This window comes from Syngnathus leptorhynchus, chromosome 1 (assembly GCF_054491065.1).
Source record: "Syngnathus leptorhynchus isolate UIUO chromosome 1, UIUO_Slep, whole genome shotgun sequence".
Lineage (NCBI taxonomy): Eukaryota > Metazoa > Chordata > Actinopteri > Syngnathiformes > Syngnathidae > Syngnathus > Syngnathus leptorhynchus.
Genome location: NC_141195.1, coordinates 18,162,251 through 18,176,111, shown reverse-complemented (window position 1 = coordinate 18,176,111; position 13,861 = coordinate 18,162,251). Strand labels below are relative to the sequence as shown.

General features: G+C 40.8%; 2 protein-coding genes across 3 annotated transcripts; one reads left to right on the top strand and one right to left on the bottom strand.

Moving 5' to 3' along the window:
• Positions 1-1,489: 1,489 nt before the first annotated feature.
• Positions 1,490-4,699, bottom strand: LOC147062462 (protein phosphatase 1 regulatory subunit 3A). 2 transcript variants are annotated; one of them, XM_085919619.1, is made up of 3 exons: positions 3,846-4,699; positions 1,713-1,747; positions 1,490-1,623 (listed from the first exon to the last, which is right to left on the bottom strand). In XM_085919619.1, the coding sequence occupies exons 1-3, from the start codon at positions 4,697-4,699 to the stop codon at positions 1,490-1,492; spliced, it is 1,023 nt and encodes a 340-aa protein (XP_085775745.1). The 2 variants fall into 2 exon arrangements, with proteins under 2 accessions (XP_085775745.1, XP_085775746.1); XM_085919620.1 differs by having other exon boundaries at positions 1,490-1,620.
• A 1,292-nt stretch (positions 4,700-5,991) lies between these two features.
• tspy (testis specific protein Y-linked) lies at positions 5,992-13,438 on the top strand. Its single transcript, XM_085919618.1, has 8 exons — positions 5,992-7,386; positions 7,498-7,575; positions 8,436-8,547; positions 8,892-9,046; positions 9,424-9,500; positions 9,848-10,068; positions 11,003-11,047; positions 11,139-13,438. The coding sequence occupies exons 1-8, from the start codon at positions 6,457-6,459 to the stop codon at positions 11,174-11,176; spliced, it is 1,656 nt and encodes a 551-aa protein (XP_085775744.1). The 5' UTR covers positions 5,992-6,456; the 3' UTR covers positions 11,177-13,438.
• The last annotated feature ends 423 nt before the right edge of the window (positions 13,439-13,861 follow it).

The following is a 13,861-nucleotide window of genomic DNA, read 5'->3' as shown; positions in this document are numbered from 1 at the left end:
CTCAATGACTACGAGATGTTTATGTACAGATGCTAATTGCTGCCATAACAGGGGGGCCAAAAAAATATTCTAAGGCAAGTGTATTTGTATAGCACATTTCAACAACAAGGTAGTTCAAAGTGCTTTGAACAAAACATGAAATGCATTTAAAAAAACAACATTAAAAGCATCAGGGTACAGTTAAAAGCATTAAAAACAATTGATTAAAACTCAAATCGGTAAAAATCTAAATAAAACAGGAACAGACTTACAGTGCAATGTAAAATAAAATCAGCAATAAGCAGCAGCTCTGACTTGAAAACATTAAGAGTTGCAGCAGACCTGCATGATTCTGGGAGTTTGTTCCAGATATTTAGAGCATAGAAGCTGAATGATGCTTCTCCCTGTTTAGTTCTGACTTTGGGAACAGAGAGCAGACCTGTGCCAGATGATCTGAGAGGTTCATAAGGGATCAGCAAGTCAGAAATATACCTAGACCATTCAGATCTTTATAAACCAGTAAAAGTATTTTAAAGTTAATTCTTTGGCTGACAGGATGCCAGTGTAAGGACCTCAAAAGTGGAGTGATATGATCTATTTTTGGGGGTTTTGTGAGAACTCAAGCTGCAGCATTTTGAATCAGCTGCAGCTTTCTGACTTTTTAGAAAGGCCTGTCAAAACCCCGTTACAGTAGTCAAATCTACTGAAAATAAAAGCATTGACAAGCTTTTCCAAATCTTGCTGAGTCATAAGACATGTTCTTCAGGTGGTAGTAGGCTGACATTGTAATGGTTTTAAGGTAACTGTTGAAATTCAGGTCTGAGTCCATAACAACACCAAGATTTCTAGCATGGTTTGAGGGCTTTAACATCACTGATTGAAGCTGAGCACTGACTTTTAATGGCTCCCCTTTAACTCCAAAACCAAATACTTCAGTTTTATCTTTGTTTAATTGAAGAAAGTTCTGGCACATCCAGTCATTAATCTGTTCAATGCATTTACTCAATGTTTGTTTGGGATTATAATCTCCTGCTGATATAAATGATTATCAGTTATGTGTCTGTATTAATGCGAAGCTCAACTCAAAGTTGTCACTAATGACCACAAGAGGGCAACCTTTTGTTCCTAGTCGTCGATTCAATGGTTGTCTCTGGCTTGCCAAACGGGAAATCAAATCACATATATTTAATGCATAACTCAACAAGTTGTGTTCACTTATAGCCACAGGTTTGTTGAGAAATAATATGCTTGTCTTGAATTAGTTTAATTTAAATTGGGTGCAAAATTAGTTGATAAAATTTTTGAAAAAATGTACCTCAAAAGTACACAAAAAATAATGAGCCAGATGCTAATTAAAACACAAACTGCTTTTGCTGTACACTTGAATGCCTTTTTCGACACGTAGATGAAATTTGAAATCATTTCAACATAATTCAAACACTGATTGCGATGGACTATTTGACCCGAAAGAAGAATGGCAGTTTTGCTAGTTAAGGATTTATTTTATTAACTACAGAATCTGCTGCTTCCTCTCCAGTTCTTCCGAGATTGAGCTTCCCTCCTTGTCACTCTCCGGCAATATGACAAGTGGACACGATCCTTCACAACTCCCACTTGCTAACCCTGAGGTCTCTGTTTCATCTGCTTGACAAAAAAAAAAAAAAAAAACACAATGCAACATGGTCTCCCACAAATCCATCAGTCTTATTAAACAAAAACAGTCAGACTTTTACCTTCATCGGTGGATGAGTGTAAATCGATGCACGTACTGAAAGAAAAGAGGAATTGAATAAATAGCATCCAGCATAAAAGTGCTTTATAATTTTCAGTGGGATACACAAGGCTTGCTTATGTTGAATATTTTCAGGATTTGTGTCAAATAAAACAGGCCAGGACCATTGTATCGTTTTATAAAGCTGTACAGTAGAACTGAAACCGAACTTATGTACTCTGGTGGTGCTTTAAGATCGGAGTTTAATTTCCTTTGTGACCACGTTAATAACTCCAAAAACTCATACTTTGGATAAAAAGATGAGAGGGTATTGAATCTAACCAATTACAATACAAATTGCATCAAAATCTCCCAAATTGGATCGGAATTCCACTGCGTTAAACCACATTGAATGATTCCACTTTTAAGCAATAACATCATTTTATCGATTATCTCAAAGTTTTGAGAGTCGCGTTTGTGCTCGGCACTCCTCACCATCTGCTTGCATTTATATCCTTTGAAAGGACAGCTGGCAGATGGAAAAGTTCAGAGGTGAATTGTTGCCAAGGCGAACCCAAAGGCTGAAAATGACACCTGCCCTTTGCCTGTTTTGACTGTCCTGTCACACCACTGGATGACTAGCATTTTCAGGGGCGGGCCCTCTGGCTCCATAAATTGCTTAACCTTTTTCACAAATTGCTTAACCCAAATAGTTTCATGCTTTGTCATTCTGTTCAGTTATTCCTTGACTGTATGTTTTTATAAAGTGTATAGTATTATAGAGGTTTTTTTTTAAAACAGATTAATAGCACTTCCATTCATTTCAATGCAGAAAGATGATTTGAGAGATGAGTTTTTGTAAAGTCATAGGCATGGTGAACAAATGAATTCAATTCAATCTGTAGTCATAACTATATTTAATTTTGAAAGGTCCTATGCCATCAACATGCATTTTTTGCTATACTTTTATACAGAACAACGTTCAAAATGAATCTGTGAGCTGGTAATGTCAGTTTGTCAGTTACATGAAAAAGTCTTTCAAAGAAAAAGTCTTGCAAAAATGAGATTTGTTCCCGACATTGTAGGTGTGTCACTCGTAATTTAAGTACCCATTTAAGTACTCTTCAAATCAGCATAAACTCTTAGTTAAAACGAGCTTCGTCTTCAATTTCTTTTCAGGGAAGATTCCTAAGTATTTTGGAATCAGAACTGTTATTTCATGTGTTTGTGCACATTTTGTAGTCGATGGTTTTGTCAACACACACACGATGGCCAGTCCCCTCTGGAGGATGTGAGGTCGAGCACTCTCCTCATTACGTAACCTTTATTAGTCGACTAGCGTCCTGTGACCTGAAGCCTTGCTGTTCTTACGATTGTAAAAGCAGCAACGGTCGACATGCTAAGACTGCTTATTTTACATAAACAGTCAACTAATAGATGTTCCTGTTGTTACACATTCAGTGGTTTGCGGGAAGAAGGTTGATACTTTTCAATTGTATTTTTGTTTATGAAAAACATCCCTATCCTCAAATGTCTGATTGTTTTTCTGCTTTTTTTTTTTCTTTGCAATGTTGAACCCTTTGCCCTAAATTGTAAAACACGGCACATTTTAAAGAGAAAATCAACCCCGAAAATTTCTTTGAAATAACATGTTGTTTGTTCACTCACTGGTATACACAGCATTATGATAACTATTGCATTTGTCGAATATCTGTGAAGCATAGAAATTCACCCATTTTGATCCATCGCAGAGGATGGCCATTTTGCAACTTGATGCTGACTGAAAATGGCATCAGGTCCAGGTCCCAGCTCACAACCAAACACAGCTTACCAGTTTTATGAAGCTGAGCCATGATTGGTTGTGACATGAGAACTGGCAACTGTAATGGTATACACAAAATCACTAGAACGTAAGACAAGAATTCAAGATTGAGAAACAAACCAAAAGGAGCAGTACAGACTATTGAATTGAACTAATATATCACGACGCCGGACATATTTCTTCAGATTATTTCTCACAATGTCATGTTTCGATAAAGTACAATTTTATAAAGTGCTATTTTCCTAAATAAATAACAAAAACATTCAAAATTGAACACTTAAGTAGTGAGCATGGTTGCCCACAGTTGTTTCTCGGGTTTGCATAGTGGCTTACCTGTAGTCTTTGGGGGCTTTTATGATCCCCTTCACTTGTTGCTGTCCACCGTCAGTCTCCAGTGATTCCTCTTGTTCATAGGACAGAAGCAAAGACACCGTGTAGTTCATATGGGAGTTATTGTCCCAGTGATCCCCCTCGGTGGTTTCATAGCGGACAACGAACTCAATGCGTGAGCCGTGGGTGACGTAAGGGGGCGCAAAAGACAGCTTGAAGGAGAACGTATCTGTCTCCCCTTCATGGGATCCGTGGAGATACTCTGCGGGGTGATCAAAGTATGTCTCCCAGTTGTCCATGGTGGACCTGATGTAGACTGCCTTGTGGAAGGACAAGTTGAGCACCCGCACAAGGCCATTAAAAGCGAGGGGCTCATCTTCTACGGGACCGACGTGTTCGACGCACACTTTATGATCGCGCACGGCCTCCAGCAACGCGCCTCCATCGGGGAGCTCAAAGTCCGGGTGCACATGGTACACCGGCTCTCGCCTAGGTGGACCATACTTTGCTCGCTCTTCGTCCCACTTTGCAGCGTCCTCTTCGTCCTCCGACTCGAAGGTGACGAACTCGCGGACGTCCACGAGGTCTCCGCCTGTCGTGTCTGCGAACAACACTCGCTTTCCGGGGGACAGCGACGCTTGGATGCGCATGTACTCGGCAGTCTCGTCGTGGATGGACGCGCCTCGTCTCCTGGGCACCGGGGAGCATCTTGGGATCAGGCGCACGTTCTCGCTTCCCTCATCGTCGTCTTCGTCGTCGTCATCATCCGCCAAGTGTCCCTCTGCCTGGTCAGGTGACCTGCCAGTTTTGATGGGAACGAAAAGACTCTCTTGACCTGGTATGGTTAAAAAAGACATTTTTGCTCATATGCGGAACCCCGAGAAGAATAAATCGACTTGCAGCCACAGCACTGACGGCGCATTATGCACAGCTCGTCTCCTAGGTTAACGTGCTGCTGTTAAATGTCACGCATGGGAAACTTGTTCTGCCAGGCCTTGTGATCGTGTATCCCCCACTAAAACATCACACTTTGGCCGCTGTCGAGGTCTAATTTTAGTCTTGACCTACCGGGATGTCCATGTGTCTCGATGTGTCTTCGAGTTGGTATGATCCCCCCTTCCTCGCCCCTTTGCCGAGTAGCGTTTGGTTTGGGCTGGCTCGACACCGGCAAATGGAAATGTGATATTACGGCCTGAATTCCCAGGAGGAATAAAGTCAATTCCAAATACCATTACAGCTAATTAAAAACGGCAATGTTTTATGAGAATGTGTTAATATGTTTTACCTGATTGTTTTTTTTTTTTTCCTGCAGCCTGTCTGCACAGCTATGGGAAGCGGGCCATTTAAATTTGGTACGAGACCAATATTGATGACACAATTGCACTTGAGTATAATTCTCATGTATGTGTATTTTATCTGGTAATTTATGTTTCTGACAACATTTGATTTTTCCTCCCTATTTGCCTAAAATATAGGCTTGTTACTCATTTTCAAGGCCAGTAAATTGACAGTGCTCAAATAGCCTAAATAAACAGAGGCAAAGTAAAATAGAGTTAAGATTCTAGTTGTTTAGGATTTTTAGGTTTTACGAGGAGGAGAAAAAGGAACAGCAGCACTAGAGGACCATGTCCATGAACTATAGTAGCAGAGAATGGCAACAGATGATGGATGAATAGATGGATGGTTGGATGAATGAATTAGTGGATGAATGAATTAGTGGATGAATGAATGAATGAATGAATGGATGGATGGATGGATGGATGGATGGATGGATGGATGGATGGATGGATGGATGGATGGATGGATGGATGGATGGATGGATGGACGAAGGGATGAAGGGATGAAGGGAGGGAGAGATAGTTTATTGATAATTAAAATAATAAAATATTTGAAAAAAAAAAAGAAACAAAATAATTATTTTACACCGAAGTGAAAAAATGTCTCACCACCAAAGACAGACAGCTCTGAAATACGATTACATACATAAACCAGTATTTAAAATTTGTAAAATAAAAAATTCAAAAGAAAACACCAAACTGATGAAAATGTATTCGGCATTAATGAAGCGTGCATCGTACACAACTTGAGCGCAGTTATTACCCAGTAAACGCACCGTTGAATCCTATTGGTCGAGAGCTTTAACCGCGACGTTCTCCAGCCAATCGGAACATTGTTATTCCTTTGGATAACGCGGATCGTAAGATAAAGGATTTAGCTAACACAAACTAACACAAAGAAGGCTCTTTTCATGTTGCAACTATAGGTTACCGACACGATGCAGTTCGTTTGATCGTACTTTGTCTTGCTCGACTTGCCTTTTTTGGGAAATGAGTCGCCCCGACTGCAAGGATACACGACATGGGTAACGTCGCGCTAACTAGCTTTAGCATTTAACAGCTACTTCCTGTCGTTTTGTGGAGGCCACGGCCAAGCTGCATCCTGCTCAAGTCGTCATAAAGGATGTGAATTACGTCAAGAGTTGTCTCTTACAATCGCACTGCCAACGACGCTTATCCAGCGTGTTGAATCGAGTGTGAGTGGGTACGTTGAAATTTCTCGTCATTGTGTTCGCGGGCTACCTAGCCTGGGTAGCTCTTTTGGCTAGCTCGCCAGCATGAGTGAATTGACGGATAGCAAGCAGAGCGCCAACTCCGAATCGAGGAAAAGGTGTCCGTCACCGGACCAGGATGAGGGAGGCTCTATTCCCCAAAAGTCCTCAAAAGTGGATGACGCGTCTAATGATGTGCGGGATGCCTCAGAGAGATGCAAAAACGGGGAGAGCACCGAAGCCGCTGGGCAAGAGAGACATTCTAAGAATGAAGAGGAAGCAGAAACTTCGCAAACTGCACACAGTCCCGCTTCTGCACCTGTCAACAACTCCAATTCTGATGAGCATCAATCCAAGGAAACCCAGTCATCCAAGGCGCACAGATATGCTGAGGTGAAGAATGATGCAGATGCATGCACAGGAGTCGATCCTTGCAATTTTATGGACCAATCCGATTCTGACCCGGCGGCCATAGCAGCTGCCGAAGCACTCGCCAGCCTCACAGGTGGAGACGGCGAAAACAGCCGAGAGACTCCGTGCTCGTCTAAAAGAGCCAAACATGCCAAGCAGGGGAGCAAAGTCAATCACCGTGGGGACCATCAGATCCTCAGAGCTCATTCTAAAACACGGGCAGCTGCTGCAGACAGCTCCACGTGCCTGCGCAGCACAGACAAAGAAGATGCGGATGATACCGCAAACGCAGGTGAAGGTGACGAATCCATGTCTGGATCTTCTTCCGCACCAAGTTCCTCTTTCCCGTCTGAGAACGAGGACAATGAGGATGGTGAGTGCGCCATTGTGTCTGTTAAGATGGCTCCCAAGATGAGACAGTCAGTGGCTCTCCTGGCGCAGGTACAGATGAAACTGGAAGCTATCGAGAAGAAAAGCACCTGGTTTCACCAGCGCCTGGAGCTGAAGATTGGCCGCATGCGCCGGCCTCACCTCGATCAACGTCGCGCCATCACAAAAACTATCCCCGGCTTCTGGGTGACGGCTGTATCCTTCCGTTTGAGATCTTCTTCCCCCATCTCCTTGCATGCTCAACTTTAAGTGAATGCTTAATCCAAGTAAACATGTTTATGCTTTACCTTGACTCTGAGGCGCCAGCTACTGAACCACCCGCACCTCTCGGCTCATATTGATGAGACAGATGAGGATGCTCTCAGCTACATGACTGATCTTGAAGTAAGCGATACACTTGCGACCGTTTCGCTATGCTGTAATTTATGGCAGAAAATTTTAGGGCACGTCACTTAACACAATGTGACAAACAACAATGAAGATTGTAGTTTTGCATACAACCGTTCTTTTTTTTTTTTTTTTTAAATCCACAACAGTCCTTTTTTAATGTACAATTTTGCACTTTTTATTACTTTTCAATGGCAGCATGAACAGTGCTCTTCCAAAATTGTGGAATAATAAAACATAGAATAAGCACGAAAATGCCACCCAAAGATGACTTAAATTTCACTGCATATACTGATTTTCTCAGCAATAATTTTCCCGTTTGTTTGATTCGAAATTTTGGGCCTTTGAAACCTCACAGTAATTTTTAATTTTTTGCAATTTCGGCCGGAACTTCAAGCTTACGGGAGGAGGATTTGACCTGAAACTTGTCACCTTGTCTGAGAATGGCTTCCCCGTGTAGCAGAAGTAATGGGCCCAGGATATTTGTTGAGAAAGAGTCAAGTCATTCTGTTTTACTCCGTCACACTTTTTTCTGACACAAAGAAAGACATTTCCCCAGAACCCATCACGAGAATATCAACATTCTTGCTACGTTGTACTCATCTTGCATTGGCTATTCCAACTAGCCCCAAAATTGTCAGGTTGTCATCTTTTTGATTATTTTTTTTTTGACAGTTGACACGTTTTTAACGTTTAATTGACGTACAGTACATTTGCATTCAATTCTTATTATGTAGTAAATAAACTGCAGTTTTCAGCCTAATTAAATCTAATTAGGTCATTTGCCAAATGGCAAAGTGGTTGGGAATAACTGTCGTACTGTTCTAACGACTTTCAAACACGCCACCTCCCATCAGATTGACACGTTGAAGAACCACAAAGTGGGTTTCCAGATTCGGTTCCACTTCAGACGGAACCCGTACTTCCAGAACACCATCATCATGAAGGAGCTGCACATCGGACTGGGAGGTACAAATAAACACAGGGCTGTTTTTGCTTTCACTGGTCGCATCATGAAGAAGCCACAAAATTTGGTACGCCAGCATGCTGGAACATGATGCAATAGAAAATGGAGGATGTTCAGTGTTGATTGACAATGTGAGAGAGGTATTGATTAAGCTTGACGCTGACAACGCAATCTTGAGTTTTGGGCCCAATCAGTTAATAAAACAAAACACTAACCGATCACTGATCCAATTATGAGATGAAGAAATATTTTTATTGAAATAACATGTATCGGGTCGCATCCTTTCTCCTTGACACTTTTGTTGTTAGTTTTATGTCCTCTAACAAAGAAAATGTCCTCTTTGCAGCAACTGCCACGTCCATGTCCAACACCATCCTGTGGAATCACGGTCACAAATTGACAGCTCATAGCGAACCCAGGAAGATGTCACACGGTGTCTACCAGACTTTTTTCAGCTGGTTTGATGACCACAGCAACCCCGCGCAAGATGATGTTGCGCAGGTACATACAGCTGATGACAAGGGACCTCGTAACATTTGTAGGGTTGGGCGTGCAAACTCTACCACTGTCCAACTAAAGAAAACACAAAAATAAGTTTGCTAGCGTAATGCTAATGCTCACGCATAACGTAATTGGAAATGCCATAGATGGACGGGTAAACAAATCGCTTCTGTGTGGCGGTATTTTAAGTTTTAAAAGTATTGATTGGCACGATATCAGAGAGAGAGCAAAAACATTGTACCCAAACATTGTTCCAATAATCTCATGTAAGATTTTATCTAGATATCAATGTGAAAAGATAACGTGGCATTGAAATTGTATCTAATTCAGTAGTTTCACTTGTCTTAACTTGTCTAACTGATGGGTTTGTTGTCCAGATCCTGAAGGACGACCTTTACAGGGACCCTTTGAGGTACTACCTCACGCCACTCTGGCAGCCCAGAGAGAACGGCAGGTAGGTCGCATTCACAGTGATTATTGTAAACGTCCTGGAGTCTTTTTAAAGGACACAGTATGCGTTCACAATACTTTGGGTAGTCGTGGATCAATAAGTAGAGCAGTAACCGGAGGATCCGCTATTTCAATCTAGCACTAGAACAAAGATACATATTCATTGTAGTAAATAAAATAAGTGAAACTACGGCCAACCAATCTTTCAAGGCACGCTGGTTTGGAATTCTTGGTATTGTGGATATGCACGGGGTTTCGAAATCCTGGCTCATCTATTTGTGCCATTTAGTGTTTTTTTTTTTTTTTTTGGTGGGCTTGTGCATCAACCTGACCACTTTGTCCGTACTCTAGTGATGGTGACGGCAACACAGCAGATCGCAGTGGCAATGACAATGGCTACGACTGTGTGGTAATCTCCGACTCAGACGAAGAAACTGCTGAAGCGGAACCTGTCCGCAGTGCTGGGGAGGAAGGGGAGGAGGAAAAACAAGAAGAACAAGATCAAGAAGGAGGAGGAGGAGGAGGAGAGGAGGAGGAAGAGGAAGAGGAGGAGGAAGGACTGCTGAGTGCAGGTTGGTTACTTATTGATTTATGATGTACTCACGCTAGAGCAGCAAACTTAAGAGCTCAAGGGCCTCGTTTGATTTTTACATTGGACCGATGGGCTAGGTCATTTATAGATGAGGTTCAAAAATGCTATTTAAAAAAAATAAAAAAAATAAAAAATAAAAATAAAAAAAATATCTTCTTATGTTTTAACTATAACAATCAAAAAAGAGGATTTGAGTTGTTAAATGCCACTCCCACTTGAATTTGACTGTCAAGCTAAACATAAAGAAAATGCAACAATGTTGTGGATTCAAAACAACCACATAGCTCAGCCTTTAAATCCCACTAGCTGAATGTTAATGCTAAACCAGAACGGGAAACTTATTCATGTTGACTTGTTATAATATAACCCTTTAAGCACTGGGTATTTAAATACAAACAGTGGATCAAGACCGGTAGACAGATAATACATGGAATCACGATAGCGGAACTAACAAAATAGTGACGTGAGGTCAGTGCAAGGGCTTTAACTAGCCATTATTTTAATGATCTATTTACCTGTTAATTATTATTATATCAATGAACCAGATTTTTAAACGCAAAGTTCATTGGTCTGCTTTGAATGAGGATGACAGAACGCAGAGAATATTTTACTGGTGAGAGGCTGTAATTCTGAGGATTTGGACCAAGGTCTCAAAGTAATGAATCGATGATCAAAATGAGTATCCATTAATTCGGTAATTGATTATTTGTCAAATTGTTGTAGATGCATGTCATTTATAGACTTGAGCAACCTTGGACAACACTGAGAACACCAGGAAGTTAAATTTAATCTGAAATGGAATTAAAAAAGAAAAAAAAGAAAAGTCTTCATTCGAACTTGCCTTAAGCTGTAGGAACCCTGAATGAATGCTCTCTGTTTTTGATCATCAACACTAAGAAACGTCTTCTCCTCAGATGAGAGCCAGGAAGAAGGTGAAAGTGGAGAAATTGTGATTGACGGTAAGTCAGGTGATCTGTCATCTGAATATTTGAGGCTTTCATCCGCAAAAGTGCAGTAAAACACTGACAGTATGTCTTTTACACGCCACAGGCTCGGACGACAGCGAGCAGGAGGATGAGGCGGCCTGAAAAAGGAAGTTAGGAAGGATAGCGGGTATGCCCCAGCATCTTTTGGATGTTAGTTATGTTATGCACAAAATGTCATATTTTTGTAAATGTACAAAAATATGATCTATAGATGCTTTTTAAATCAGGGTTAACTTAATAAAGCCAAGGCAAGGTTACTTATAATTTTCTAGAAAAGTACACTGTACAAAAAGATTGCTTTTGGAAAACATTTTCGGCTGCCGACTTTTAGCAAAGCAAACAAATCTCGCAGTCACGGGAAGTCGTGTTTTACCTTTGGTTGTTCTTCCTCTTGTGATGCTTTTGACTCTATTGACCACATTTCAGGAGCGCTTAGAAGTCAACCAAAATGTGTTCTCAGGGATGGGCCCCACACTCGATTACTCAATTTGGGGCTGTGAGGACAAAAATGTCAACTCTTCTGTAGTCAAAAGAAGCATATATTGTTTTCGTAAGCTTAATGACCCCAACCGCTCCTCTACATGACAATGCAGCAAACACGACACATACTCGCCCCAGTTGTTGTGTAGTTTGGTCAGTGTATGTGGAATTCTGTCTTTAGTAGATTGACATCAGCTTTAACATATCGTGTAATTTTTTTGTTTTTTTTGTTGTGGAATTTGACATTTTTGAGATATTGTGGCATACCTATGAGGATGATAGCATCAGCATTCAGATATTTGGATGGCACAATTATGTATGTTTCTTTATGTTCTTCCCCTGTCATTGTGCAGCCCTTTGTCACTCAAGTTGTGCTGCATTTGTTTTATTGATTTGAAATGCTTATTCATAGAGCAATTCTCAATGTTTGTCAATGTTAACAAAAAATGGCGAGATGCTTCCAGGTGACAGGAATTGAGTGATACAGCTGACTTGGAGAGATCAGCGTTTTTTTAAATTTCCTTTTATTTCCCTCTCCTAAATTAATTAGCCAGTCCCTCAATCATCATCTGTATTTCCACCGCATCTCTTATTGAATTGATTAACTTGTTGAAATGTAAATTACAGCTGGCTTCAGTTATCCCAACAGCGGTTTGCCTCATGTAAAATCTTTTTTTTTTTTTTTTCTTCTTCTTTTTTCGATTGGCACCACATGATGGCAGTAGAGAAGGTGGCCAAAAATCATCATTCAAGCCTTTTACCTTGTTTTCCCAATGGCTCTGCCTTGGTCAAATTCCATGGGAGTGTTTGACCACTTCTGGCCGCTAGAGAATGCTTGAGATTACCCGGAAGATTGTGTGATTTCATGGTGAATTAGTATATTTTAAAAGACTCAGATTACCCGGAAGATTGTGTTATTTCATGGCGAATTGGTATATTTGAAAAGACAAAGACCAAGGTAACACACCCAAAATTTTACAGCCAGGAACTGTCAACTGTATATAAACCGGAAAAAGAAGCACAGTCTGGCAAGTGAACAATAACAGCATGGTGTTTCTTGACCTTAATTGTGCCAAATCACCGATTTGACATTAGAAAAATCCCACACGTTTATTTAGGTTTTTTTGTTTGTTTGTTTGTTTTTTGCTAATCTATTCTAATGCTCTGTAATCATGTGCATGGGTTCCTTTCACAAATGATTTACAAAAAAATAGTTTGCCAATGCAATGTTAATGGCTCAACAAATGTGAATTTTCAGGAGGTTTCCTGAACAGTGATGGTTTAGGCCGTATGAGGATTCTGCTCGACGCCAGTGGTGCCTTGCGGTACGAGCTTAATTCATGCCGTTACCATGCTTGTAACTGGAAATGCTCATTTCCCCATTGAAATGAATACAAAAGCCATTGGACTATTTTAGCCTCCCCTAATCCACTGCAGCTACTTATGTGTATGACTCTTCAACCGAGGCCAGTATAATACTATTACATAAAAAAAAAAAACACTCAGTAATAGTAGTAGTTCTTTGCAGAGGAGAAAGACTCCAAAATTAGGTCACTTGTACCTGAAGGCACCACTGAAATAATGATCTTGTCTCAATATAAATAACTGGCACTTCAGAATGGCGGCAATGTTGTGCAACACTGACAGCAGTAATTTGCCAAAAGGCATTTAATCATGAGCATCTTGATTCCCTAACATTGCATCCATCAGTTTGTGTTAAATTCACATCACTATTTTAATATCGCTCCCCCCCCCCCCCCCCCTTTGCTGTGTACCTTGTGTGCTTTTGTAGAACATTGTATTCTTTTGTTGCTTTGGTTATTTTTCATTTCGTTTGGGATGAGATGTCCACCGTTTAACCTAATAAAGTAGGAAGTTGTTTCACTTTTGCAATTGGCTGTGTCCTTGATCTGTATTTACTTGCACTTGCCAATTGACTGTTTTTACTTGTTATCACCACAAGATGGCAGTGTGCTATTGTGTGTCACCTGTCTGTTGAATTTATTGGAATAAATGCACGTGTCTGACTTTGATAAAAGTATTTCAGGTTTAAATTCTTCATGATAATCTAGTAACCCATTATATAGTTGTGATTTTTGTAGTACTTGAAATAAATGACTTCCTACCTGACTTTGACATTTAAGTCACCCTTTGCAACTCTTGGAAGAGAGATCAAACAAGAGCAACAGAGTGACACTTTAATGGATTTCACTGCCGGTGCAGAGGCACGCATGTGATATCACTCCCATTTTCGAGCTGCCACTGTAAATAGCTCCCAGCGAGGCATTTTTGGACAGGCCCAGACAA

Excerpts from the sequence above, each read along its gene's own strand:
- LOC147062462 (XM_085919619.1), bottom strand. The coding sequence starts at position 4,699 with ATGTCTTTTTTAACCATACCAGGTCAAGAGAGTCTTTTCGTTCCCATC. Across the intron at positions 1,748-3,845 it reads AAAGCCCCCAAAGACTACAG|TACGTGCATCGATTTACACT; the intron begins GTAAGCCACTAT and ends CTTTTCTTTCAG. Across the intron at positions 1,624-1,712 it reads ACACTCATCCACCGATGAAG|CAGATGAAACAGAGACCTCA; the intron begins GTAAAAGTCTGA and ends TTTTTTGTCAAG.
- tspy (XM_085919618.1), top strand. The coding sequence starts at position 6,457 with ATGAGTGAATTGACGGATAGCAAGCAGAGCGCCAACTCCGAATCGAGG. Across the intron at positions 7,576-8,435 it reads GCTACATGACTGATCTTGAA|ATTGACACGTTGAAGAACCA; the intron begins GTAAGCGATACA and ends ACCTCCCATCAG. Across the intron at positions 10,069-11,002 it reads GGAAGGACTGCTGAGTGCAG|ATGAGAGCCAGGAAGAAGGT; the intron begins GTTGGTTACTTA and ends TCTTCTCCTCAG.